The sequence below is a fragment of the Leopardus geoffroyi genome, chromosome A3 (assembly GCF_018350155.1).
Source record: "Leopardus geoffroyi isolate Oge1 chromosome A3, O.geoffroyi_Oge1_pat1.0, whole genome shotgun sequence".
Classification (NCBI taxonomy): domain Eukaryota; kingdom Metazoa; phylum Chordata; class Mammalia; order Carnivora; family Felidae; genus Leopardus; species Leopardus geoffroyi.
Window position 1 is genome coordinate 63,567,340 of NC_059336.1, and position 25,302 is coordinate 63,592,641.

Here is a 25,302-nt window from a genome sequence, read left to right on the forward strand (position 1 = left end):
CTCAAATCTTTATGCAGTCCTGCCTTCAGAACAATTTTCAGGGCTCCTGGATGGCTCAGTCAGTTGAGTGTCCGACTGTCGATTTCGGCTCAGGTCATGATCCCAGGGTCATGGGGTCAAGCCCCAAGTCAGTGCCCCTGCACTGAGTGTGGAACCTGCTTCAGATTCTCTTTTTCTCTCTTCCCCTCTCTCCTACTCATGCTCTCTCTCGCTCTCAAATAAAATTAAAAATAAAGAACAATTTTCATCTAACCAGGAAGGTCACTTACTTTGTCCAAATATGAAGCCTCAGGAGGCATAAGGGTAAAAAGGAATTCATCTGCTCAATGAGATCAGTGGAATCCACTGAATCACCTTTGAACTAATGCTGGTGATTAAGGCCCAGCCAGACAAACTTCACCTTCCTTGTTATAATGCTCCTTTCTTCAACCTTCAATCCCAGTTATGCAAACAATTATACTTTTAAGATGCTAGTAGTGTGTTGGGGTGCCTGGGTGGCTCAATCGGTTAAGCGTCCTACTTTGGCTCAGGTCATGGTCTTGAGGTTCGTGAGTTTGAGCCCCTTGTCAGGCTCTGTACTGACAGCTCGGAACCTGGCTCCTGCTTCAGATTCTTTGTCTCTTTCTCTCTCTACCTCTCTCTGCCTGCCCCCCTCCCCCCGCACTGTGTGTCTCTCTCTCTCTCAAAAATAAATAAACATTGGGCCACCTGGGTGGCTCAGTTGGTTGAGTGCCCAACTTCGGCTCAGGTCATGATCTCACGGTTGGTGAGTTCAAGCCCCACGTTGGGCTCTGAGCTGACAGCTTGGAGCCTGGTTGGTGAGTTCAAGCCCCACGTTGGGCTCTGTGCTGACAGCTTGGAGCCTGGAGCCTGCTTCGGATGCTGTGTCTCCCTCTCTCTGCCCACCCCCCTCAAAAATAAATAAACATTTAAATAAATAAATAAATAAACAAACAAACAAACATTTTAAAAAAGTTTTTAAAAGATGCTAGTAGTGTGCCTGGATCATAGCAAGCAAAAATATTAGCTGCCGCTTTTGTTATTCATATCAACAGGGCTTTCTAATTAACACACAGAGGAGTTCCAAAGTTCCAGAACCCAAATTATCACACTGTCTCACATCAGTTTGTAAGCTTACAGGCAAGCTACGCCCAGGATGTAGATGCTGATTCAACGATAGATGTCCAATCTCACTTGCGATCATCCTCTATTGAACCACACTCCTGTTATATTCCTTTCTATGTGCAAATGTAGCCTTCTAGGTCTTCAAAATGCTCGTAGGTGTTGGGAGGATTTTGTTCTTAAAGATTTTATCTCAAGCAAATGCTTTTTTTTCCCCCCTTAAAAATTTGCCAGGCGCCTGGGTGGCTTAGTCAGTTGGGCATTCAACTCTTGATTTCAGCTCAGGTCATGATCTCATGGTTCATGAGATCAAGCCTGGGGGTCAGGCTTTGCACTGACAGCATGGAGCCTGCTTGGGATTCTCTCTCTCTTCTCTCTTCTATCTGCCCGCGTGCTCTCTCAAAATAAACATTTTTTTTAATTAAAAAAAATTTTTGCTTCATTTCCAAGAATGTGATGTTTGTCTTCATTCAAAGTTGCTGATAAGTAGCTTACAACTGATAATAACAAGCATGAAGCACTTATAAGGTGTCAGGCACACATAATTTATATTTTACATATATTTATTTCATTTAAAACTCACAAATTTCCCCTGGTTTACATGATCAGATACTGAGGCTCAGAGATATTGAGTAATCTACCCACTGTGCCAATGTGGCAACTTAGCCAGTGTGACTTAGGACATAAATCTAAGTCCATCTCACTCTAAAAGCCCATGTTCTTGAACATCACACCATCCATCACCCAAAACCAAATGGCAGAAATGTGGAAGGAGAGTATCTCCTTCAAATATTCAAGACATCCTGGGCTATAGAGGCTGGGTCTACCCAGCCTTCAAAACAGATCAAATGTTGTCACTGCCATGAATGTTTCAACAACTCCCTTCAGCATAATTACTTATTCTTATGTAATTTTTTGTACCTCTCTACAATAGCTTATATCACTGGTTTCCTTTGGGTTATTATATTTAGTTGTGTACATCTTTCTCAAAAGTAGGGATCTTGTCTTACTCATCACTTCATTCCTTACTCTGTGTAGCAGAGTCTTGCATATAGTAATAACTCAGTATTTGTTATTGATTTAGAGGTAAAGTAAATGAAGTATAGTGGAGATGCATTTGCTTTATTAGCTTATTAATAAATGATGTGCTATTGCATAAAACCCGAAACAACTAAACAGAACGTTGGAAAATGTTAATATCACAAATATTCTTTGCCTCTAGTAAATCGCTAGAAAACAGCTCACGAATTTGATTCACCCTCCATTCCCAAAGCATTGCTATTGGAGATGGAAAAGTAACTGAAGAGAGAGAGCAGAGATCTCTGGCATATAGTCCGGTACTCAGTGGAATATGTTTTAAGTAAAAGAACACTTCCAACCCAGGGCTTTTAGGTCCCAGGTTTGTCAGACGCGTCACCTCGTTCTCTCACATCCTAGCCTTCGAGGCGTTGAGCAAGACTTGAAGAGCAAAGCCTAGAACTACATTTCCCATGATGCCCCTCGTGTGCACGTAACCCAGCCTGCGACGTCGCTCCCATGGCAACCCAAGAGTCCGCACAGTCCCGCCTGCCTGGGAGATCACGGGCCTCCTTATTTTAGGCGGGTCCCAACGCCGAGTTTACGACACCGGGGTGGTCGACCCAGGATGCCCAGGTATCCTCGTAGCCGTGCTTGCTCCCGGCTTACGTTTCCCTCGTTAGCCTAGCTTTCCCTTCTTTCCCACCCCGCCAGGAAGGGGCAGGAGAGGGAGGGCAGTTGCGGGCATATTTAGGGGGAGGAACCCGGGCGGGAGCTGCCTGTGGAAAACAATTCTGGGTCTGTTCTGCATGCAACCTCTGTCTGGTCAAACTACCCTTGAACATGTGGGTTCGGCCACAAGCAGGTAGAAAAGTTCCCCAGGTATAAAAGATTTTGAAAGTTCAACTCCAGCCTTTCACTTGGTAAAAATTTTTTGCAGGCCAAGGAATGTTCTAGATGCAGGGGTTCAGGCGGTGAATTAGACCACAAAGCCTCCTTCTCGGAGATGTCCCTGACTTCTCTCCTGGTTGCGGGGGTTCAGGACAATAATAAGTGAGGGAAACTTGAGAAAGCTGTGTGAAAAGCGTAAGATGACGTTTAAAGGGGGCCTGGAAAATACATTTTAGCTCTTCAGTTCTGTGATGTCAGTTTTAATTTCCTGCTTTCAAGATCACGCCTAAACCCTCTCTGAACAACTCAGAAGGACGTCAGGGAGAGAGGGGTTCTGGAGTCCATCACAGAGCAGGGTAAATCTGTTTTTCTCACCTTGTGGATCATGGCCTGATCTCTGTTGAGTTTAATGAACCTTAATGTGAAAAATTGTCAGCTTCCTTCCCATGGGGGTATAATTGGTTGCAGTTATGAAGTTATGGTTATAGTTAACAGATTTCCACCAGTGGCATGACTGGTGGCTGCACCACCTGCTCTCTCTGCTGGGAATTTGGAAAGCAGATCATGAGTTTGAAAGAATGGTGTATACCCGCGCCAGGTGGCTCAGTTGGTTAATCGTCTGACTCTTGGTTTCTGCTGAGGTCAGGAGCTCTCAGTTCCTGGGATAGGGCCCCATGTTATTGGGCTCTGTGCTAACAGTGCGGAGTTTGCTTGGGATTCTCTCTCTCTCTTAAATAAATAAACTTTTTAAAAATGTTAAGAAAAAGAAAGGTGTGTAAATGAAGAGCAGACAAGCCTGGGCTGAGTTCCTGGGGATTCACCTGTGAAAGAAATGCATGCATTTGGTGCAAATAATTAGGGACACCTTTATTGGTCTTGTATAGCCCCTTTCTTCATCTCTGTTTCTTGAATAATAATTAGGAGCTCCCAGTAATTTTCAATAACTATATATAGGTCAAGCCCAAAATGAATTATCACATTTTAACAATCAATCGTGACCATCTTATAAGGTTGGTATTTTTCTTTAATTGGCAGTTTAGAGATGAAGAAACAGAAATAAGCCTGGAGAAAAGCACAAAAGCTTGCCTATATTAGGTGCTCATTAAATAATTGTTGAATTAATTAAAGGAATGAAGGATCCAGAGAGGTTGGGTAATTTGCCATGTAGAAAGCAGCAAATTCTGGCTTAGAACAATTAGATCTCGTCTCTCTTTTTTTTTTTTAGTTCAAGACTCCATTTTTCATTTTCGCTTTAATAAAAGGTATAATCTGTGAAAAATTACATATGTTTATAGAGAGATGAATGGAAGGATTATTTTCAAAATGTGATTTTAGGTGATTTTTTTTTCTTTCATTACATTTTATATATTAAAACAGGGAATCTTGAGCCAGAAATATAATTTAAAAAACAAAAAAGAGGGGCACCTGGGTGGCTCAGATGGCTAAGCGGCTAAGTGCCTGACTTCGGCTCAGGTCATGATCTCACAGTTTGTGAGTTCAAGCCCCGCATCGGGCTCTGGGCTGACAGCTCAGAGCCTGGAGCCTGCTTTGGATTCTGTGTCTCTCTCCTCCCTTCCTCTACTAGCACATTAAAAAATTAAAAAAACAAAAAACACAAGAAATATCTCAGAAAGCAAAGATTATCGGGCTCCCCATTTTCCTAGATGTTGGTGGTTTTCAAGTTGTAAATTTCCAGAATTCTGTGTACCTTCATATACATGTCTGAGAAGCTAACATACACAGCTTTCGACCTCGGCTGGAAGCCCCAAACTAAGGCAGCCTCAAATCCTAGTGGCAAAGACGTGGCTTATTATTTTCAGCTGATATGAACCAGTGCAAGGAAAATGACTAATCCTCAGAGGTTCTATCAGCTTATTGTCCCCCAAGAAAATGCTGTTGATTTGCTCTATAAATTTAACTAAACTAAAATTTCTCTGAGCATGAAACAGAAATTGGAAAAGATTCTCTTTGATTGTCTGAATTTTCTTTTTCTGCCTCTCATAGTGAAACTCTCTGGGAAATTGCAAAAGCAGAAGTGGAAAAACGGGAAAGCAGTGGAGGTGAAGGTGATGGAGTTGAAATTGGAGAAAAATCTGTTTTCTTCATTGGCAGTAAAAATGGGGTAATGCATTTTTTTCTCCTTTTTTTCCCCCTCAAGTATTATGCTGATTTAGCAACCAGTGGTAAAATTTATTTTAATACTTTGGTAAACGTTTGGATACTTCAACTCTTTAACCAGATGACCAGTCTCTGGCCCTCTCTGCCCTCCCTGGAGAGGGGGCCCTGCTCATAGGTGAGTGGGGACTAACATCTAGCCTCAGCATTTCTTGTCAAGTGGTATGCTCCCGCATGAGCCATAGCAGCCCAGAGGAAGGAGCGCTTGATTCTAATTCGACTACTCAAAGGCACCATAAATACTAATCTGATGACCAATAGTTCTGGTAACTTGTACAACTGAAACAGGCGTATAGATAACAAAAACATGAACCGTGTAGAATATGATACATTTAATCTTAACCAGAGTCATAGAAACCGAAGGAAACCTGGCACTGCCCTAGTCTTCTACAGTGGGGATTCTCACTCTGGGGCCCATGGGGGTACTTCTTGGGGCCAGGGAACTCTCTAGAAATGTATCCAGAATTGTGTGTGATTGTGTATCAGTGCATTTTTATGGGAAATTAGATTCTCCCAGCGTTCTAGCACTTCAAAAAGGTTAAGAGCCACTATAAAGAGTGGTTATATAGTTCGACTGTCTCTAGAAATGGGGGAGTTATCTTTCACAAAGCAGGCTGGTTTCATTTTGTTAATTCCTAGTTACTGGAAAACCTGTGTTTTATTGGAACATCCAGTGTTCCCATTTCTGACCTGTAAAAGTGTCCGAATAGTTGGTATTTCTAATTCCAAGAACCTAATTCTTGGTCTTAACTCTGACCTGTAAAAGTCTGATTTCTCTTCTACTTGTTACATCTTTAAGTATTTTTAAATTGCCCTCCGAATAATTATAGACAACCGTTTTGTTTCCCTGAGTCCGTTTCAGCTTTCGTATCTTCATTTCTTTCGCTCATGCCTTCTGTGTTATGGATTCCGTATCAGTCATAGATTCTCTGTCGTGATTTTAATTAACTCTCACCTGAAATTATTCTACTGTGTCATTCTCAGGAGGGAACAGAGTTTGTGAGGTTTTGCTTAACTGCAGTAGACTAGGTGTGCCACCTTCTCTTTTTCCAGACGCTGTGCTCCTATTATTGCATAGAAAACTCCTAGTAATCACGTAAACCTGTTCACTAAGGTTGAGCTTGAGGTCTGTAAGCCTTTTTCATTTACATTGTTTTGTCCTTAATTTTCTTAGATTGGGCCCTTTGTTACAGTCTGGTTTTATTTTTAATTATTTTTATTAAAATGATTCACAGATGAGGTTTATAAGCTCAAAGATAATCAAAAGGCGCATAAAGCAGTAAACTTCTCCACTTTGTTCAGAGCCTCTCCTTAAAGCAGCCTCTTTAATATCTTTTACTTTTTTTCTATAATTTACCTCTGAATGTCTGAAATCACTTATGGGCTATTTTTAGACTTAAAATGTTAGACATTATCTGTTGAATTTTTGATAATAGTAGAAGAGTATTTAGTTCTATCTCTCTTTTTTTTTTTTTAAGACTTTTTTATTTTTAAGTAATCTACACCCAGCATGGGGCTCAAATTTACAATCCCAAGATCAAGAGTTGCAAGCTTTGTTGACTGAGCCAGCCAGGTGCCCCTATTTCTGTCTCCTTTGTTTGTTTGTTTGTTTGTTTATTTATTTATTTATAAAAGCTTATGTATTTATTTTGAGAGACAGCTCAAGTGGGGGAGGGGCAGAGAGAGAGTGAGAGCGTCCCAAGCAGGCTCCACGCTGTCAGCACAGAGCCCATAGTTCTGTTTCTTTTATTTATTTATTTTTTATTTAATTTTTTTTTTTTCAACGTTTATTTATTTTTGGGACAGAGAGAGACAGAGCATGAACGGGGGAGGGGCAGAGAGAGAGGGAGACACAGAATCGGAAACAGGCTCCAGGCTCTGAGCCATCAGCCCAGAGCCTGACGCGGGGCTCAAACTCACGGACCGCGAGATCGTGACCTGGCTGAAGTCGGACGCTTAACCGACTGCGCCACCCAGGCGCCCCAGTTCTGTCTCTTTTAAACGCTCACCTACAGCCCTGGTCTGCAGTATAATTCCTATTATAATTTTGGGCTAAATCAATATTCAGTGGATTGCTTTCTTTACCTTGAGTAACTTTTTCCAAAAGTTTCAAAATGCCTTGTTTTTTTATTTGTTTAGCTCTTATATGTACCTTAGTTTTTATATCCATTAGTTATTTGTTGCTATGTAATAAATTACTCTAAAACTTGGCAGCTTTAAAACAGCAAACATCATCTCACCTAGTTTGTGAGGGTCAGGAATCTGAGAGCAGCTTAGTTATGTGGTTCTGGCTCCCAGTCTTTCATGAAGTTGTAGTCAAGATGTCATCTGGGACTAAAGTCATCTCACAGCTCAGCTAAACTGGAGAAGCAGTTTCGCTCACTGACGTGGCTGTTGGCAAGAGGCCTCAGTTCATTGCTGACTGTTGACCAGGCTTCAATTCTTCACCATATAGGCCCCTCCATAGGGCTGCTTACAACATGGCAGTTTGCTTTCCCCAAAGCCAGAAATCCGAAAGAGAAAGGGTGCCCAGGACAGAAACTGCAGTCTTTTATAACCTAATCTTGGAAGTGACATGCCATCACTTCTGCCATATGCTGTTGGTCACAAAGACCCAACTCTGGTACAGTGTGAGGGACCTCACATGGGTGGGAATACCAGGAAGTAGGGATCATTTGGAACCATCCTGGAAGCTGGCTCCCCGGATATCTATTGCTAATTCTTTCCACAATCCCCAACAGACATTCAGTATAATTTTCATCTAAGCAGTTGTATCAGATCATCTGAAATTTCCCCTCTCCAGCCAGAGTCCTGCCATCTTTTAACCCACTGTGTTAGTCTCTACTGTTGTCAGGAGTGGTGGCATAGCTACCATCCTTCCCCAACATCTCGGGAATTCCCTTTTCCTCTTTCTTGAGTTGGAACTTCAGTTTCCTGGATCCTGTTTCTTCCCTATTCTTGGTTCACTCACTTATCTTGGTGGAGCACATTCTCTTGTAGTTTCTGGGGAAAGCGTTACATGGGAAGTAAAATTTATGAGATACTGCATGTCTAAAAATGCCTTTATTTTCCCTCACTCTGGGTAGAATGTTTATCTGGGTATAGAATTCTGTGTTGGAATGAGTCACTTCACCTCTCTCTTTGAACCTAGTTTCTGAGTCTGGACTGTTTCCTTTGGGAATGACAGAAAATTCAAACTGAGGGAGGCACTTTTTGAATAGTTGGTATCCTTGGGGCACCTGGGTGGCTCATTCGGTTAAGCGTCCAACTTCAGCTTAGGTCATGATCTCACGGTCTGTGGGTTCCAGCCCTGCGTTGAGCTCTGTGCTGACAACTTGAAGCCTGGAGCCTGCTTCGGATTCTGTGTCTCCCTCTCTCTCTGCCCCTCCCCCGCTCATGGTCTGTTTCTCTCCATCTCTCAAAAATGAGTAAACATTAAAAAATTTTTTGAAAGGTTGGTCTCCTCTTCACTGTTAGACTTTATCTGTATTCCTCTTGTGATGTGTGCCATGAGACATCCTACGATAATTCATTTCATACGGTCAGGCAACAGTCTGATTACATACATCACATTCTGCTCTTTGTATAGTATTCCTTCATGCATGTTTGTAAGTTTCCATATAAATACACAAAATGCTGTATTTTCTCTCTCCTTCTGTCTCTTTACATCAATATGTTGAACTCATGGGGCGCCTGCGTGGCTCAGTCAGTTAAGCATCTGACTCTTGATTTTGGCTCAGGTCATAATCTTATAGTTTGTGAGTTCGAGCCCCACATAGGGCTCTGGACTGACAGTGTGGAGCCTACTTGGGATTCTCTCTCTCTCCTTCTGTCTCTGCTCCTCCCTCACTCTCTTTCTCAAAATAAATAAATAAACTTAAAAAATGTTTAATATGTTGCACTCATAAGTCTCTGACACAAGTTTTGGTAGTTCCTATGAGGTCGTTTACTCCCCTGTGATAATACTGCACTTATTGTTACCTGCACTGTTGTGCCTCTGTCGCTGTAAATATTCTTTCCAGGCCTTAGTCTCAGCTGTTTTCTCTTGTGAATTACTTGGGCCCTCTTCCATTATTGTCTTTAAATTTTTCTTAATGTCATACGTAATGACATCTCAATTTATCTGCACATTTTTTTCTGATTCTCTCCACTCAGATTTAAATTGTCAGGTCTCTAGGCATGGTCTTATGATCCTCTGAACGTAGGTTTCTTCTCTTATCAAGTGATAATCACTCAAGTATTCTTAGGGTATTGGCCAGAAAACTTAGTCATTGAGCATTTTACTTCCCAGAGCTTCTGTCCTCTTCCCAAACTTCAATCTCTGGATAGAAGAAAAGTGGGAAAGAAATGTCTTGACTTCTAAATTTTTCCTTTTCCAGTTTCTACAATCTGGTTGTAAGAAGATGCTTTCTAGGATTCCTTAAGAGATAGCAAATACGAGTTACACATCTTCCACACACATTTTATTGATCACAGCACCCTTTTCCACTGAGCCTGAAGATGACTTCTGATCCATAACATTCCAGGAAGGTGTTGGCACTTGAGATAAAATTGGTTTATCATTTCTGACTCTAGTAATGTCCTTTATCACCACACAATTAGAAGAAGTCAGCCAAAATCCATAGGTTAATATATGCACAGGTATAGCATATCCTTCAGATCAACAGAGAGCTGATTTCATGTGGAATACCACATTATGTCACTTGAGGACTTTAAGTATTGTGCACCATAGGGGGGAATTTAATTAAGAAATAATTTTGATTACCATATGAATATTCTGACTAAAACATGTGATTGAAAAATATCCAGATGAAAGAATTTTAATATGAAATGAAGAATTAATTTTTTTGCTGTTTTTAACATCTAATGTTATAATAACTACATTAAAAAATAATATTTAGACATTTTGCTCAAATTTATGGTAACAAACCCATTGAATTTGAAGTTGGTAAACTCGCTTTTACCTAGCTAATACCATATTTATCAGGAATTAGAAAGTACTTATTGGGGCGCCTGGGTGGCTCAGCCGGTTGGACGTCTGACTTCAGCTCAGGTCATGATCTCCCACTCTGTGAGTTCGAGCCCCACTTCGGGCTATGTGCTGACAGCTCAGAGCTTGGAGCCTGCTTTGGATTCTGTGTCTCCCTCTTTCTCTGCCCCTCTCTCACTCGTACTCTGTCTCTCAAAAATGAATAAATGTTAAAAACATTTTTTAAAAACATACTTATTGATCTAAGAAAAATTATAGTAAACAAAATTTTAAAAAATGTTTAAACTATTGTTTTTTATTTCATAATTTGAAAACATTCAGGTTTTCTATCTGATTTGAATATAAAAGCCAGGATTCTTTTTTTTTTTTTATGTTTATTTTTGAGAGAGAGAGAGACAGAGTGTGAGCAGGGTAGGGGAAGAGTGAGAGGGAGACACAGAGTCTGAAGCAGGCTACAGGCTCTGAGATTGTCAGCATAGAGCCCGACACAGGGCTCAACCTCGAGCTGGTTGAGTGCTGAGTGTCCGACTTTAGCTCAGGTCATGATATCACAGTTCATGAGTTCGAGCCCCACATCAGGCTCACTGCTGTCAGCCTATCAATGCAGAGCCAGCTTCAGATCCTCTGTCCCCCTGTGTCTGCCCCTCCTCCACTGTGCTCTCCCCAAAATAAATAAATATTTTTAAAAAATAAACAACTGTCCAAGTCAGAAAAATAAATAAGTCAGCATCTAAGTGGGTAAGTCAGTATCTTAGAAATCGTATTTTGGAATCAGTTACTTTACTTTTAGGATTGTCATTTAAGGAATCATTGAGTTATGCTAATGATGTAATGACACAGGGTTATTTGTTATTGTGAAAAACATGTAGAAAATATGGCAGCCTGTCCCCAGGACCACTGATTATTAGTGAGAGACCTCTCCCCACTCATTGTGAGTTTCTGTTTTATTTAGCCAAGGATACAAAAGGGTTTTGGAAGTGGCGATATAGAGCAAGAACAGATGTATCATATCTTCATCCAACTTTGCTTGGCTCACAAAGTTCTCAGCAGGAAGACAGGACTGCTGGTGACACTGTCTACAAAAGATCGGGCTTACAGATCCAAGAGGCTGAAATTTATGTGGCATTATGTTTTGTGTCTATTTGGGGTTCATATTACACTTTTCTTTTTGTGCTTCATGCTTCCACTGAAGGGTATATTGACAAATTAAACTTTCTGGATCTAAGCTGTGCATCAATGAGGCTACATCTTTACCAGGTGATGTCAGTGCCCAGGTAGCCAGAATACTCCTCTGTCTTGGGCTGTGTCTTGGAAGGCCCCCCTCCCACACACAAATAGACATCCTTCATTGGGAGATATTATATATACTATGAACATTATAATTAAGGGGGGAAATGTTATATAACTGCAAAAGAGTTGTTAGTGATGTAAGGAAAAAATATAATGTTAATTGAAAAAAGCAGGACATGGGGCGCCTGGGTGGCTCAGTTGGTTAAGCGTCTGACTTTGGCTCAGGTCATGAGCTCACGGTTCATGAGTTTGAGCCCCACATTGGGCTCTGTGCTGACATCCCACAGCCTGCAGCCTGCTTTGGATTCTGTATCTCGCTCTGTCTCTGCCCCTGCCTTGCTTGTGCTCTATCTCTGTCTCTCAAAAATAAACAAAAAATTTTTTAATTAAAAAAAAGAAAAAAGCATGACAAATTTTATATACAACATGATCTCAACTTTGTAAAAATGCAAAGATAAAAAAGAGAAATGCATATAGTAAAATTTTAATCACTGTTTTTATTTTGTTTTTAATTTCTGTATTTTACCAAGTTTTCTTGTTGGCCCACTTTAAAAAATCTGAACTATTTAAATTAGCTTAAATAAAACTTTCATAGGTATCATTATACTTTAAAATTTTTAACCCAACTACAGTATATAAACATTTCATCTCATGAGTTTATTGTGAGGAGAGTGATGTTTTCATCGGATGTGGTACCTTACCAATTTCCTGCTTACAGCCATATAGATAAATATGTGGATTTAAATAAGCGGGTCAAGTAACTAGTACTAGTCTTCTGGTACAAGTAAATTCCTATCACATAAAGTCTTCTGTGTAAGAAGCTGCTTCCATACCTTTCAGGTGGCTTAAACTAGTAGTACTGATCACAGCACACAAATGCTCGCACGCAAAATGCCCCACCAGCATCCCGCTAGGCACTCTGTGTAACTGTTGTTCTAGGCTTTGTTGCAGTGACAGCCCATTCATGTTTTATTTGTTGTTTATGGAAGAACCACCCATTTTTTAAAATAGGAGACTGTGGGCGTACACAAGCTCTTTTTTATTTTCATTTATGTAAATTAAAACTAATTTTGCTTTTGAAGACGGGCAAACTCTTGAGATATGTAGAACTTTTGAAGATATTATTCTTTAAAAAGTATCTGATTCTGTGCTTTATACAGAACATGATTTTGAAAAATAAAGAGAGGCAAGCAATTAATGCTTCTTTTGTTCAGCTAATAGTAATCACCCTTTACCAAAGACACTAACTGCCTCGATGCCTTCTCTCTCTTTTTGCCAAACCTCTGTCCATTCAGTGGACACTTACTGAACATCTTCTGTGTGCCAGGTATTCTGCCTGATGCTGGGGAAACAGAAAAGAAAGTCATACTCTGCTGTGCAGGAACTTAGGTGCTAGTACTTGTACAACAGTAGCAACACATGAGACAAATCTATGATGGAAACAAGGGCTTTTCACTCAGCCCAAGAGGCTGGAAGAATGGGAAAGCCTCCTTATGAGAGCATGATGTCCAGAGCTTGAAGAACAAGAAGTAAGGAAAGAGAGGTAATTCAGGTGAAGAGGGTCAAGTGGGTATTCTGAGGAGAAAATCAAGAAAAGTGTACGAAACAGCAGTTACAACCAATGGGAGAGAGAACACACTAGACAAACTTTACAGGATTGCTCGTCATTGTTGACTGCTGTTTTGATGACGGGGATTCAGAATTTAGGTGACACCAATCTGCACAGTATGTATAATTTTTCTCCATCATCACTCACTTGTGTGGGTACAAACATGGAGGAGAAGGGAAGGTGATTGGGTCTACCAGGGTTGGTTTTTGCCAACCAAGTGGGTGCAATACAGAGCGAGAAAGCCTAGGGAGGGGGTAATAGTTGCAAGGGTGATTGTAATAATAAACTGTGGACTCTAAGATGGAAAAGGTGAGATGTGGAGGCAGGACAGGGCTGATGGAGAAGGAGAAATGTTGACAGGTCAGTGGACTTTTGAGGCCTCTCACTAAGGCCACAGGATGGTTACTCTGGGGATTCCTGAAGAAGTAGTTGGAGAAATGCATTGTTTGTGTGTGTGATTTTGGAAGTGGTGCAATTTCCAGTGGTGAAGTGATTCAAGATATAACCTTGGAAGTGATGTATGGCAGAAGCAGAGTGAAGGAAAGGGTCTCTGTGAGGAGGCAGAGTCACTGAGAGGTCAGAGTGTTAGGTGGATTGCCTGTGCCCACATGGATATGAAGTTAGCAAGACTAATGACAGCAGCTGAGAGGGAAAGGGAGACTGAGCCAGAAGAGGTGACAACAGCCGTCACGGTAGACTGGTACCAGCCTGTAAGACTTTTGCAAAACAAGTAGAATAATTGTTTAAAGGTGGCACTGGGGAGCAAGGAGGGCCCTGTAGTACATGGGGTGGTAGAAAAAAAAAAAAAAAGTCTTCTTTAACAAGAATGTAGAGGAAATGGTCCAGAAGCAGCCATATTTTAGGTAAGGCCAACAGGTAGAACATTCTGAAGAAGAGGTTGATATTAGGGAGTTTTGGGGGGAGGAATGGGGGGGATTATTGTGCCAGATGAAGGGATGTGTAGAAGACTGTGGAATTAGAGCTCCAGGGATAATGGATCAGAAGAAAGGACTGGATTTCCAATGTGTCTGAGGTAATGGGAGGGAAGATAGGATTCCTTTTGATAATCCCTGAATGAACTTGTACTAAGTCAGTGTTTATTGAACCAGGAAACCTAGGGGTCTCAGAGGGCAACAGTTTACTAGTGAATTTTTAAAATTTGGATCATATTTTAATGATAGTCTAAAAGCGTATTTCAGTGCCCAGAGTTGAGTTTATGTTTATTTGGAATTGCCACCAAGTAGTACATTTACATGAAATTATAATCAAAATTTAAATCAACACTATGGAACTATGAGAATCTGAGAAAAATGGCTAGTTATATCTAAGATTCCTTCCAATCTGGAATCTTATATCTAAGATTCCAATAATTCTGATTCTGTGCTTTCTTGTACATAGAATACAATAATTTTTAGGTATAGCAGCCTCCCCCCATCTGCGGGGCATATGTTCCAAGACCCCCCAGTGGATGCCTAAAACTGCAGAGAGAACTGAATCCTGTACATACTCTGTTTTTTCCTATACATACACACCTATGATAAAGTTGAATTTATAAATGAGGCATGGAAAGAGATAACTACAAATAACTAAAAGTAAAACAATTATAACAACATACTCTAATACAAGCTATGTAGTGTGGCCTTTCTGTCACTCAGAATATCTTGCTGTACTATACTCGCCCTTCTTATGATGTGAGATGCTAAAACGTCCTCTTGACGAGATGAAGCGGGGTAAATGGTGTAGGCACAGTGATGTAGCGCTAGGGTACTCCTGACCTGATGATGACATGTCCAAAGGAAGCATCTGCTTCCAGACTGCCGTTGACCATGAGTAGCTGAAACTGTGGAAAGCGGAATCATGGATAAGAGGAGACTACTGTACTACAGTCTTCATTTATCTCAAACTTCGAAAATATGCTACATGTGATACATGTTCAGTGTATGAAAATTAGAAAATCCTGATTTTCTTAAAAAAAGAAAAAATTACCAGAGGTGCCTGGGTGGCTCAGTCGGTTAAACGTCTGACTCTTAATTTAGGCTCAGGTCATGATCTCACGGTTCATGAGATCAGGCCCCACATTGGGCTCTGCACTGACAGAGCCTGCTTAGGATTCTCTCTCTCTCTCTCTCTCTCTCTCTCTCACACACACACACACACACACACACACAAACTAAATAAACTTAAAAAAAAAACAATAAAAATATAAATTACCAACAAATCCATCACCTAGAAATGTTTACTGTTAGCTTAGTGATATCCCTCTAGATCTATTTATTTGTGTGTGTGTTTCTGTGTCTTTCTCTGAATCTGTTAATGTGTATGCGTATGTATGTACGTATATCTCAAAGAAGCAGGAAAAGATATTTTAAAATTGAAAACAGAGTTATGCTAATCTGTCATAAATGTTTTACTATGTCAATAAGTATCTTCCTAGATCATCATTCCTAACAGCTGCATGCTATTTCATTATAAGGATTGTCATAATTAAATTAGCCAATCCCCATTGGGGGGAAATTTAGGTTATTTCTTGTTTTTCACTTTGAAAGAATACCTGCCAGCAAACATCCTTCAGTAATATACATTTTTGGTTGTATTCCAATTATTTATGTTTCCCGTTATTTAAAAAAAAAGTCATTCAATTTGATCATATCCCAGATATAATCCAGAGTAATTTATTTGTGATCATCTTTTTCTTTTGGTAAAAAAATTAAAGGTTTTAGGAAAAAAACCTACTAGTCAAATGGTCTGTGTTTTTGTCAGTCCGGCATTTTCCAAACTATTTTCCTTGGAACCCAGCAGCTTCCTCCATTAGAGCTTTCCCTGCTTCTCCTCTTTTATCTGTTTTCTTGTAAGAGATCTTTTTTTGGCTTGTTTTTTGTTTTTAAGTTTTACTATTAAAAAAAAGAAAGTGTGATTAAACCACTGAGCCAGTCCCTGGCTAAAATGTGAGGTTAACTTTCGTGTGGTAGAGATGCCCAGAACCTATATTTTCTGACTCCTAACAAAAAACTTAGAACGAGTACCTTCTCTACAAATAAAAAGACAGACAAAAAATACTCTAACCCAGTATTTGGATTGCCTACTTTGAACATATTTGCAATATGTCCTTTATTTGTGTGTTACCTTTTTTCTTTATTTCCACTTCAACAATTGGAATTAAAACATTTTAGAAGACACTAATCATCTGCTTAACCAGTAATTAGCATTGATGAATAGAGAGAAAATTTCAGACAGCTGCCAAGTTGACCACTAAAGTGAGGTATGATTTGCTAGTATTTGTCATCTGCAGGACTTCATAATTATAATAATAGCAGTGTAGTTACACCGTGATGGAAAGTTGACAGTTAACTTTTTCTACTTATCAAACTTAGGAACAATTCTGAAAGTTTCTAGTTTCCAGGTAATTTATCATTCGAGTGATTAAAAGCTATTTTTGGCCACAATTACGAATAACAAAATTTTACATATGGGTGACATTAACACAGTATTCTTTTTTTTTTTTTTTCTATTTCCAGGGAAAGACTACTATTATCCTAAGGTGTCTCGACAGGTGAGTGTTATGTTAACCTTTAGACTATATTTTTTGTTTATTCTAATTATACAGGGCAAGTTAAATTCTGAAAGACTTGGGAACGTGAATAATTTTGAGATTCAAACAATAACTTCTTAGTGAATTCTTTGTATGGCCTTTAAAATCTCCTTAAAAAAAAATTTTTTTTTTACATTTATTTGTTTTTTGAGAGACAGAGCATGAGCAGAAGAGGTGCAGAGAGAGCTGGAGACACACAATCCAAAGCAGGCTCCAGACTCTGAGCTGTCAGCACAGAGCCCGATGCGGGGCTCAAACCCCACAATCGTGAGATCATGACCTGAGCCGAAGTCAGACGATTAACTGACTGAGCCACCCAGGAGCGCCAAAATCTCCTTTAAAGATAAAACCAACAATAAGCAAAAGTAAATAAATAAAATTATACAGGATTAATGCTGAGTTTCCCTTTATATGGGGAAGCAACGGACGTAACTCCGATAGTACTTGGCTGCTTTTTGGCTGTGCTACTCTGGTATTTGATTTACTTCTATTTTACCTAGTCCATTATTATCTGAACATTAATTATAATCTTTAAATTGCTCGTGGAAACATTTTTGAAGCACAGTGTTGATCCTCAAACTGTACTTTTTATCATTTGTTTCTTATACTTCCTAACCTATATGGTCATCAGATTAAGATTTAGGATTATGATTTAGGATATTGCAGGAAACTGCTTGTTCCCTTCATTCCAATACCTATTTCTTATAACTTCTCCAAAAAAATATCAAAATAGATGTAATTTTGTCTCAAGGTCACATTAAAGAAACGTCATCCATTTGAAAAATACTAGTAAAGAATTCAAATAATAGAATCCTGACTTTGTGTAATTCCTTTCACCAACAAAATTGTTTCTTAGAAGAACCATCCATAGTGACACCTGCATCATATTTCCATCCCCTGGAATCATGGCTCTCTTTTGACCATATGTGTTTCTTTCTACAAACAAGTTCTCTAACACAACATCAGCTTAGGATGAAATACTTTGAAATATAACACTGAACTGAAAATTCTTCATTTCAGTTCCTTGATAGTTTACTTGGAAAAAAAAAATAGTTCTATTATACATTGAATATCAGAGCTTATAAATTTTGTCTTAAGAGTAGCATTTTGTTTCATAAAAGAAAATTTGTATCTTTTATAAAAGCAAATATAACCAAATATTCTATATATGTATCAAAAAATATATATGTAGGGATGATATGCAAGATATTTAATAAAGATAAATATATAAATCACAAATTTAAAAATTCTCTTCTCCACATTAAAAAGATATATACCAATATTATTCAGCCTTAAAGAGGAATGAAATTCTGACGCGTGCTACAACACGGATGAACCTTGAGGACATTATGCTAAGTGAAATAAGCCAGTCACAAAAAGATGTATACTGTATGATTCCATTTATATGATATATCTCAGAGCAGTCAGATTCACAGAAACAGAAAGTAGAATGGTGTTTGCCAGGGTCTGGAGGGAGGGGAAAATGGCGAGTTATTGTGTAATGGGTATAGACTTTCAGTTTTGCGAGATGAAAAAGTTCTAGAGTTTGTGCAACAAGGTGAATATACTTAACATGCTACTGAACCATACACTGAAAAATGGTGACAAAGGTAAATTTACGATACACATTTGTACTATAAAAAATTGAAGTAAATAAGTACATATATACAATAAAGCTGTTTACCAAACAATGTAAGCTGCAGTGTAAATAATTAATCAAACCATTTGTCAGTTTTTAGGACTTGTTGATGTCATTTGTTAGTTTGCAGCTCTCGCTAGTTAAATGATGCCCATGTTTGGGCTGGGATTTAAAATAGAGAATTGTGGGGTGCCTGGGTGGCTCAGTTGGTTTAGTGTCCGACTTGGCCTCAGGTCATGATCTCATGGTTTGTGAGTTCGAGCCCCGCATTGGGCTCTGTGCTGACAGCTCGGAGCCTGGAGCCTGCTTCAGATTCTGTGTCTCCCTCTCTCTCTCTGCCCCTTCCCCACTCACACTCTGCCTCTCTCTCTCAAAAATAAATAAACATTAAAAAAAATAAAAGAATTGCAAAAAGTCTGTTGATATCTCCATTAAATTGATAATCATAAGATTCACAGCTCCCCACATTGAGGCCAAGCAAAACCTGGTATAAGTGCTCCCCACATGACCTGAATGCCAAGAGCTTCCCCTAACATGGCCACCAGCATTGCCAGCTGCACTCCATTCTCCACTCGCTCCAACAGTGCCTGTAAGGACTACGACATTGTGTCGGTGCCATTAGTCATCCTTGCAGCTGTGACAAAAATCCTCGAAGATGGTTTTTTGAGGGCTTGTCTTTTACATCAAATTTTTTATCATTTTTACTTCAGTGCTATTCCACAAAGTAACTTTTCTACTAATAGATTAACATTTTTAAGAGAAAGCAAAAATGAATTGGGTAATATGATAGCATAAGAAAACCCATAATGGGGGCGCCTGGGTGGTCCTGTCGGTTAAGCGTCCAACTCTTGGCTTTGGCTCAGGTCACAATCTCCCACTTCGTGAGATCGAGCCCTGCATCCAGCTCTGTGCTGACAGCATGGAGACTGCTTGAGATATTCTCTCTCTCTGTCTCTCTCTCTCTCTCTCTCTCTCCCTCCCTCCCTCCCTCTCTCCCTCCCCCCCCTCCCTCTCCCTCTCTCTCTCTCCCTCCCTCTCTCCCTCTCCCTCTCTCTCTCTCTCTCTCTCTGCTCCTCCCCCACTAGTGCTGTCTCTCTCTCTCAGGATAAACAAATAAACATTAAAAAAAAGAAAAGAAAAAAGAAAACCCATGATGGTAATACTATCTGTCTTTATTGTGCAGGGATGAGCCACCAAAACCAACCTTAGCTTTGGAATATACATATGGAAGAAGAACAAAAGGGCATAATATAGTGAGTGTCTTCTTAAGTGATATTGCTGTGCCTGGGGATGGAGAAGTAATGATGCTGACTTTGTTTTATATTTTCATCTTATCTGTAATCAATAAACATATCCAGTTGTACACTTCATAGCTATGTGCTTTTAAGTCAGATTCAACTCATGAAGGCATGAAGGCAACCTGAATAGGAAAATAATTTAGCCGTCTCATTTGTTGTGTCTTAAAATGTGGAATAAGATTCCTTTGTAACTTTATTTTACAGTTTTTGGACATATTTATATTAATTGTGTTAATGTGGCTTTTTCTTCTTTCAAGTGGGAATAATATTGTGAGTTACATCCTGTCTCCCAAAAAATCTGCGAAAAATAGGAGTTTGACTTGTAGAATATTTATGAAAATGTACTACTCAAAGTCCAAATTCTTAGCATTTTTACAAACATATCTTGAAGTTAGTAATACTACTTGAGACTGAGGCCCTAATTTGTTACAGCCCTATTTTCACTAGAGTGTCTCTTCAGAGGAAAGTTGGAGATTATTCAGAACGGAAGGAGAGTGCACGGTGTATGTTAGAAGGATAAAAACATTCAAAATAGAATCCTCTTTTGGAGTTCTCCCATGAAAAGGTCTTTTCTTAAATAGAGTTAGGTGTAGGGAAGAACCGTCTATAACAGAAGGCCCCACTTCTGTCACACAGGCAGATTTTTACAGATCGATCTAGTCCAAATGTTTGATCATTAGTGTGTAAGAGTTAACATTGCCTGTTGCTGCTTTCTAGATAAGTCAGTGAAAGTTCATTATTAAAACTGTGAGGTTAAAAAGAAAAGAAAAAACATTAGTATATTGAGATGTGGGAGAACTCTGTGTTTGTGACTCACGTGAATTTTGACATGAGTGATGACCTATAAATGAGATTGCCCTTTTCACTGGAAATGCTGAAACTGCTTTCACTGCTTCACTGTGGAGAAGAGCTCTAAGAACTGCCCTTCGTCAAATTGTGAATCAAGGGGGATTTTCCAATGCAAAACTGCCTCCCCCACGAACATTTATAATTCAGATATCAACAGCAAATATTCAAATATCAACAGCAAAACAATTTTAGTGAGTATGAGATAATAATTTGCCAAAAATCTATATATTCATCTAAAACTTTCTTCAATGACTATCTCTTCCAAGTTCATGGCAACAGATATATTAAAAAGGTGATTTTTCTTCACCTATTTTCTCTAACACTTTGTGCTAGCAAGTTGGGCTTTTCCATATTCATTCTGGAAGATCCATGTCTTTCTCAGATTTCATGTTCCCTGAGTTCTAAGTGGAAGCAGTTAGTTCCTCCCACAATCGTGGTGTTACCGAAGGCTCCTCAGCAGCAGGATGGAAGCAGAGATGCAATTAGCTAGTCGTCCAAGAAAGTTGTCATGGAATAGATGGTCGTATTCCCAAGCCACGTGGCTGCCTCACTGTTTCACTCCCCTAATACTTAAAGAATCCTATAAAAAGGGAATCGGTTGTTCAGTCTCTTCTTGTTCCCCACCTACCATGTTAATGTTTCATCTTTGTTTTTTGGCATAGATGTTTTGGTGCGTTTTGAGGGATGGGACAGAGAAAGGGGAAAGTTTTGATTGCCAAGGTTTATTGAGGACTACAGTATTTTGTATCCATAATTATTACTGACTGATGTTAATGAGGCGTAAGAAGTACTTAACATTCAAAGAAGATTTTAAAAATTTAATGTGAAAAATGCCTGTTTTTGTTTGTTTGTTTGTTTGTTTGTTTGTTTGTTTCAGCCAAAAGATATTGCTCACTTTTGGGAACTAGGTGGAGGGACCTCTTTATTGGACTTAATCAGCATACCCATCACAAGTGACACCTTACGGTAAGTGAGCCAGATCCAGGAACGGTTGTTAGTAAGTACCCAGTGGTGTCCACAGGATGAATATGAGTAGGCTTTCAGGAATCGGAATTTGGGGGGACAGTTTTCTGTTGCTGAAGGTATATACTCTCTTCCTTTCTATGTGCTTAAAGTATAATGCTTTCAAAGAGATTTTAAAAGAACCAGGGTTCTGGCCTGTGCTGACAGCTGGCATTCCAACCAGTAACATATTTTGCAAGCCTGCAAACAAAGTATGTCAAATAACACTTGAGCAATGAATTCACTTGGCAAACATGAATTTGAAAAGCTTAATTCTTTTGAATACCCATCCAAGTGTAAGCTGATTCAACCCTGAGTTTTTTCTTCAGCTGGATATGGTAAGTCTACCTTTGAATTTAATGCTAATTAGTACTGTTGAAGCTTCACCCAAGGGAACAATGAGTTTGCGGAGGGAGAAAGTCTATTTGCTGACCGAAAAGAAATAGAAACTTGGGGAAAACCTCAAACTCTTTGGTGGCGTTTCCTGACAATGACTCCCACATGTTGGCCAAATCAGATGTGGAAAATTGTGACATTTCTCACAGTGTTCCTGGGAATGTGTCTCAGCCAAGGAAAACAGATTTTTACATCTGAAAGATCTTACTTTTGTCAGAGTTTAACACAAACCATTGCTGCTGCCTGGACCAAATACAAAGGGCTGCGCTATTATTTGTTACATTTCAGCCACTTAGATCTTTAGGGTATGGAATTGTTTCCGGTTAACGCAATTGTTTTTCCATAGCTAGTTGGGTACAGATAATGTTGGCTTTATTTTTTCAGCGATATTTTTTCTTTTAAATAAATTTAATTTACTGTCTTTTACTTACTATAAAAATAGTGCCGTATATGTTCATGTAGAAATCTTGGAAAAACGTTGAAAGGTTTGAAGAAAGTAAGAGCGCCCTTAATCACCTGAGAAATAACCACTGTTAACATGCCGAGGTAGTTCTTTCAGTGTTTTCAGCATTTATAAATATATTGTATGGGGGCGCCTGGGTGGGTCAGTTAGGCGACTGATTTTTGATTTTGGCTCAAGTCATGATCTCACAGTTCCTAAGATTAAGCCCCATGTCGGGTCCTGCACTGAGCGTGGAGCCTGCTTAGGACTCACTCTCTCTCTCTCTCTCTCTCTCTCTCTCTCACTCTCACTCTCTCTCTCTCTCTCTGCCTCTCCGCTCCTTCCACATACATGTGCACTCTTTCTGTCTCTCTCAAATAAATAAACTTTAAAAAATGACATTATAAATATACTTTGTACAGATTTGGGATGTTTTATATATATGTTTAGATCTTTCTTTTTCATTTGTAACCACCATATGCCCCTGACATACTTTTTCAGAAACATGGAATTTTACGGCTATATTGATTTTCGTTTGTCCTCCTTTAACAGAGAAAAATAATTGAGGCCACTGGGAGTTAGGACCACTCCTGGTGGTGTGGTTGAGAGAAGGCAAGGATGGGAGTTGCTGAGGAACCAGAGCTGCCAGTCAGTGTGTCCAGGGGCAGAAAGGAGTGAAAATGGCTGGGAGCTGCTCTTATCTGGGTTCTGAGCTGGCTTCAGTTCTGGCCCTGACTTTGTCACTCACTTCCTCTGGCCCAAGAGGCTTTGCACCTGATGGCCTTGTGGAAATTCTGGTTTCTGCAAGAAGCCACATTTTTGCACAGCTTCTTTAGTTTTTTATTAAAAAAAATTTTTTTTAGTGTTTATTTTTGAGAGAGAGAGAGAGAGAGAGAGAGAGCATGAGCAGAGGAGGGGCAGAGAGAGAGAGGAAGACACAGAATCCAAAGCAGGCCCCAGGCTCTGAGCTGTCAGCACAGAGCCCGCCGAGGGGCTTGAGCTCACAAACCATGAGATCATGACCTGAGCCAAAGTCGGAGGCCCAACCAACTGAGCCATCCAAGTGCCCCTGCACAGCTTCTTTACTGCCTCACTTTGTGAGTTCTTGGGTCTTTATTCCCCTGGTTCTACCCCAGGGCAGCCACAGCTTGCGTTAGGAGAGAGGGGAGGTCAAGGTTTTGATGAACAGAGGGAAGGGGAGCAGTAGGCCTGCGTCCAAAGTAGGTTGCTGAGTGGTTAAGAAATTCATGAAGAACATTTCACTCCTAATGTTGCAAATCTCAAGAGTGTTTTGTGACTGGAATCAATCTGACACATAATTAACTTCCTTGTGTTGGACAAAGCCTAGCAACTTGAGAAAAATAATATTGCCAAATGCTATTAGATACTGTTTATCTTTAAAATGATTGTTCATAGAATAATTATAAATACATTGAACAGAGTTTAGATAATCTGTAATGGAGCATTTCCTGTGGTTTCATTCCCTGTTTAAAGAGCTGTTGAGTTTTTTAAAAAAACTTTTTTTAAGGATGATACTGTGCCATTTGAGACAACATGGACGGACCGAGAGGGTATGCTAAGTGAAATAAATTAGAGAAAGACAAATACCATAAGATTCCACTCATAAATGGAATTAAAAAAATAAAATAGGGGCACCTGGGTGGCGCAGTCAGTTAAGCGTCCGACTTCAGCCAGGTCATGATCTCGCGGTCCGTGAGTTCGAGCCCCGCATCAGGCTCTGGGCTGATGGCTCAGAGCCTGGAGCCTGTTTCCGATTCTGTGTCTCCCTCTCTCTCTGCCCCTCCCCCGTTCATGCTCTGTCTCTCTCTGTCCCAAAAATAAATAAACGTTGAAAAAAAAAAATTAAAAATAAAATAAAATAAAATAAAATAAAGAGAATAAACCAAAAGCAGAATCAGACCTGTAAATACAGAGAACAGACTGATGGTTGCCAGAGGGGAAGTGGGTAGGGGCTGGGCACAACGGGCAAAGGGTGCGAGATACTGGCTTCCAGTTATGGAATGAGTAAGTCACAGGAATAAAAGGCACAGCGTAAGAAACACAGTGAATGATATTGTGATGGCGATGTAATGGGACAGATAGCAGCTACACTTGTGGTGAGCACAGCATCATGTAGACACTTGTCAATTACTAAGTTGTACACCCGAAACTAATGTGACATCCTGTGTCAACTACACTCATATAAAAAAAAGTTAGCTGTCATCTGCTATGAAGGTAAAGGTAACACAAGTGTTTCCAGTGCAATGGAAACAAATTTTAATCTTGGAAAAAAGTCGAGAATTCTGTCTTGTTTTCACTTAAATTTTTTATTTTTCATTTGGAAAAATGATAAATTTTATGTTATATACATCTTACCACAATAAGAAAAAGTGAAACCAGTCGTTTTTTAAAAGCATTTAACCATACCAAACCTCTGAAATAAAATTGATTTCTTTACTATTAAGAAATATATATTATTTGTTATAGTCAAGCAAAGCTATTATGAGTTTATTGAAATGATGTAGATATGATTGGCTGGACAGTTTAATGGCACACTAATTTTATAGAAAATCCTGATAATTACTGTCTAAAAGACTCTTTTCTGAAGTGACACCTATATAGTAAAGTACTGTTTCGCTTCAATTACACAAAATAGCTGGTTTGCTCAAACTGAGCAAAATAACTGACAATATTATAAAATAACTAACAGGTATTATAATTCCTTGCTACACATACTAGGAGGATGTTTGTCCTGTTGATCGAGGATACAGTAGCCCATGGTTATGGCTCTCCATGCTTATTATGACCACTTTCTGAAATAGTCCTAGATCTATTTTTTATTTTGACAAAATATCGTAACATTTATCATTTTAGCCATTTTTAAGTGTGCAGTTTATTGACACTATGTATATTCGCATTGATGTGCAACCATCACCACCATCCATCTCCAGAACTTTTTCATCTTCCTGAACTGAAACTCTGTCCCCGTGAAT

General features: G+C 39.5%; 2 protein-coding genes across 2 annotated transcripts in view; both read left to right on the forward strand.

The window, feature by feature from the left end:
- The window catches only part of PLEKHH2 (pleckstrin homology, MyTH4 and FERM domain containing H2), a 120,731-nt gene extending 118,049 nt beyond the window's left edge, over positions 1–2,682 (forward strand). Inside the window, exon 30 of the mRNA XM_045445876.1 lies at positions 2,560–2,682. Coding sequence (XP_045301832.1) covers positions 2,560–2,574 — 15 coding nt within the window. The 3' untranslated portion in view covers positions 2,575–2,682. The remainder of the gene's footprint in view (positions 1–2,559) is intronic.
- Positions 2,668–25,302, forward strand: part of DYNC2LI1 (dynein cytoplasmic 2 light intermediate chain 1) — a 42,366-nt gene continuing 19,731 nt past the window's right edge. Inside the window, exons 1-5 of the mRNA XM_045445885.1 lie at positions 2,668–2,775; positions 5,035–5,152; positions 16,610–16,644; positions 19,506–19,575; positions 21,347–21,435. Of these exons, the coding sequence (XP_045301841.1) occupies positions 2,768–2,775; positions 5,035–5,152; positions 16,610–16,644; positions 19,506–19,575; positions 21,347–21,435 (320 nt within the window). The 5' untranslated portion in view covers positions 2,668–2,767. The remainder of the gene's footprint in view (positions 2,776–5,034; positions 5,153–16,609; positions 16,645–19,505; positions 19,576–21,346; positions 21,436–25,302) is intronic.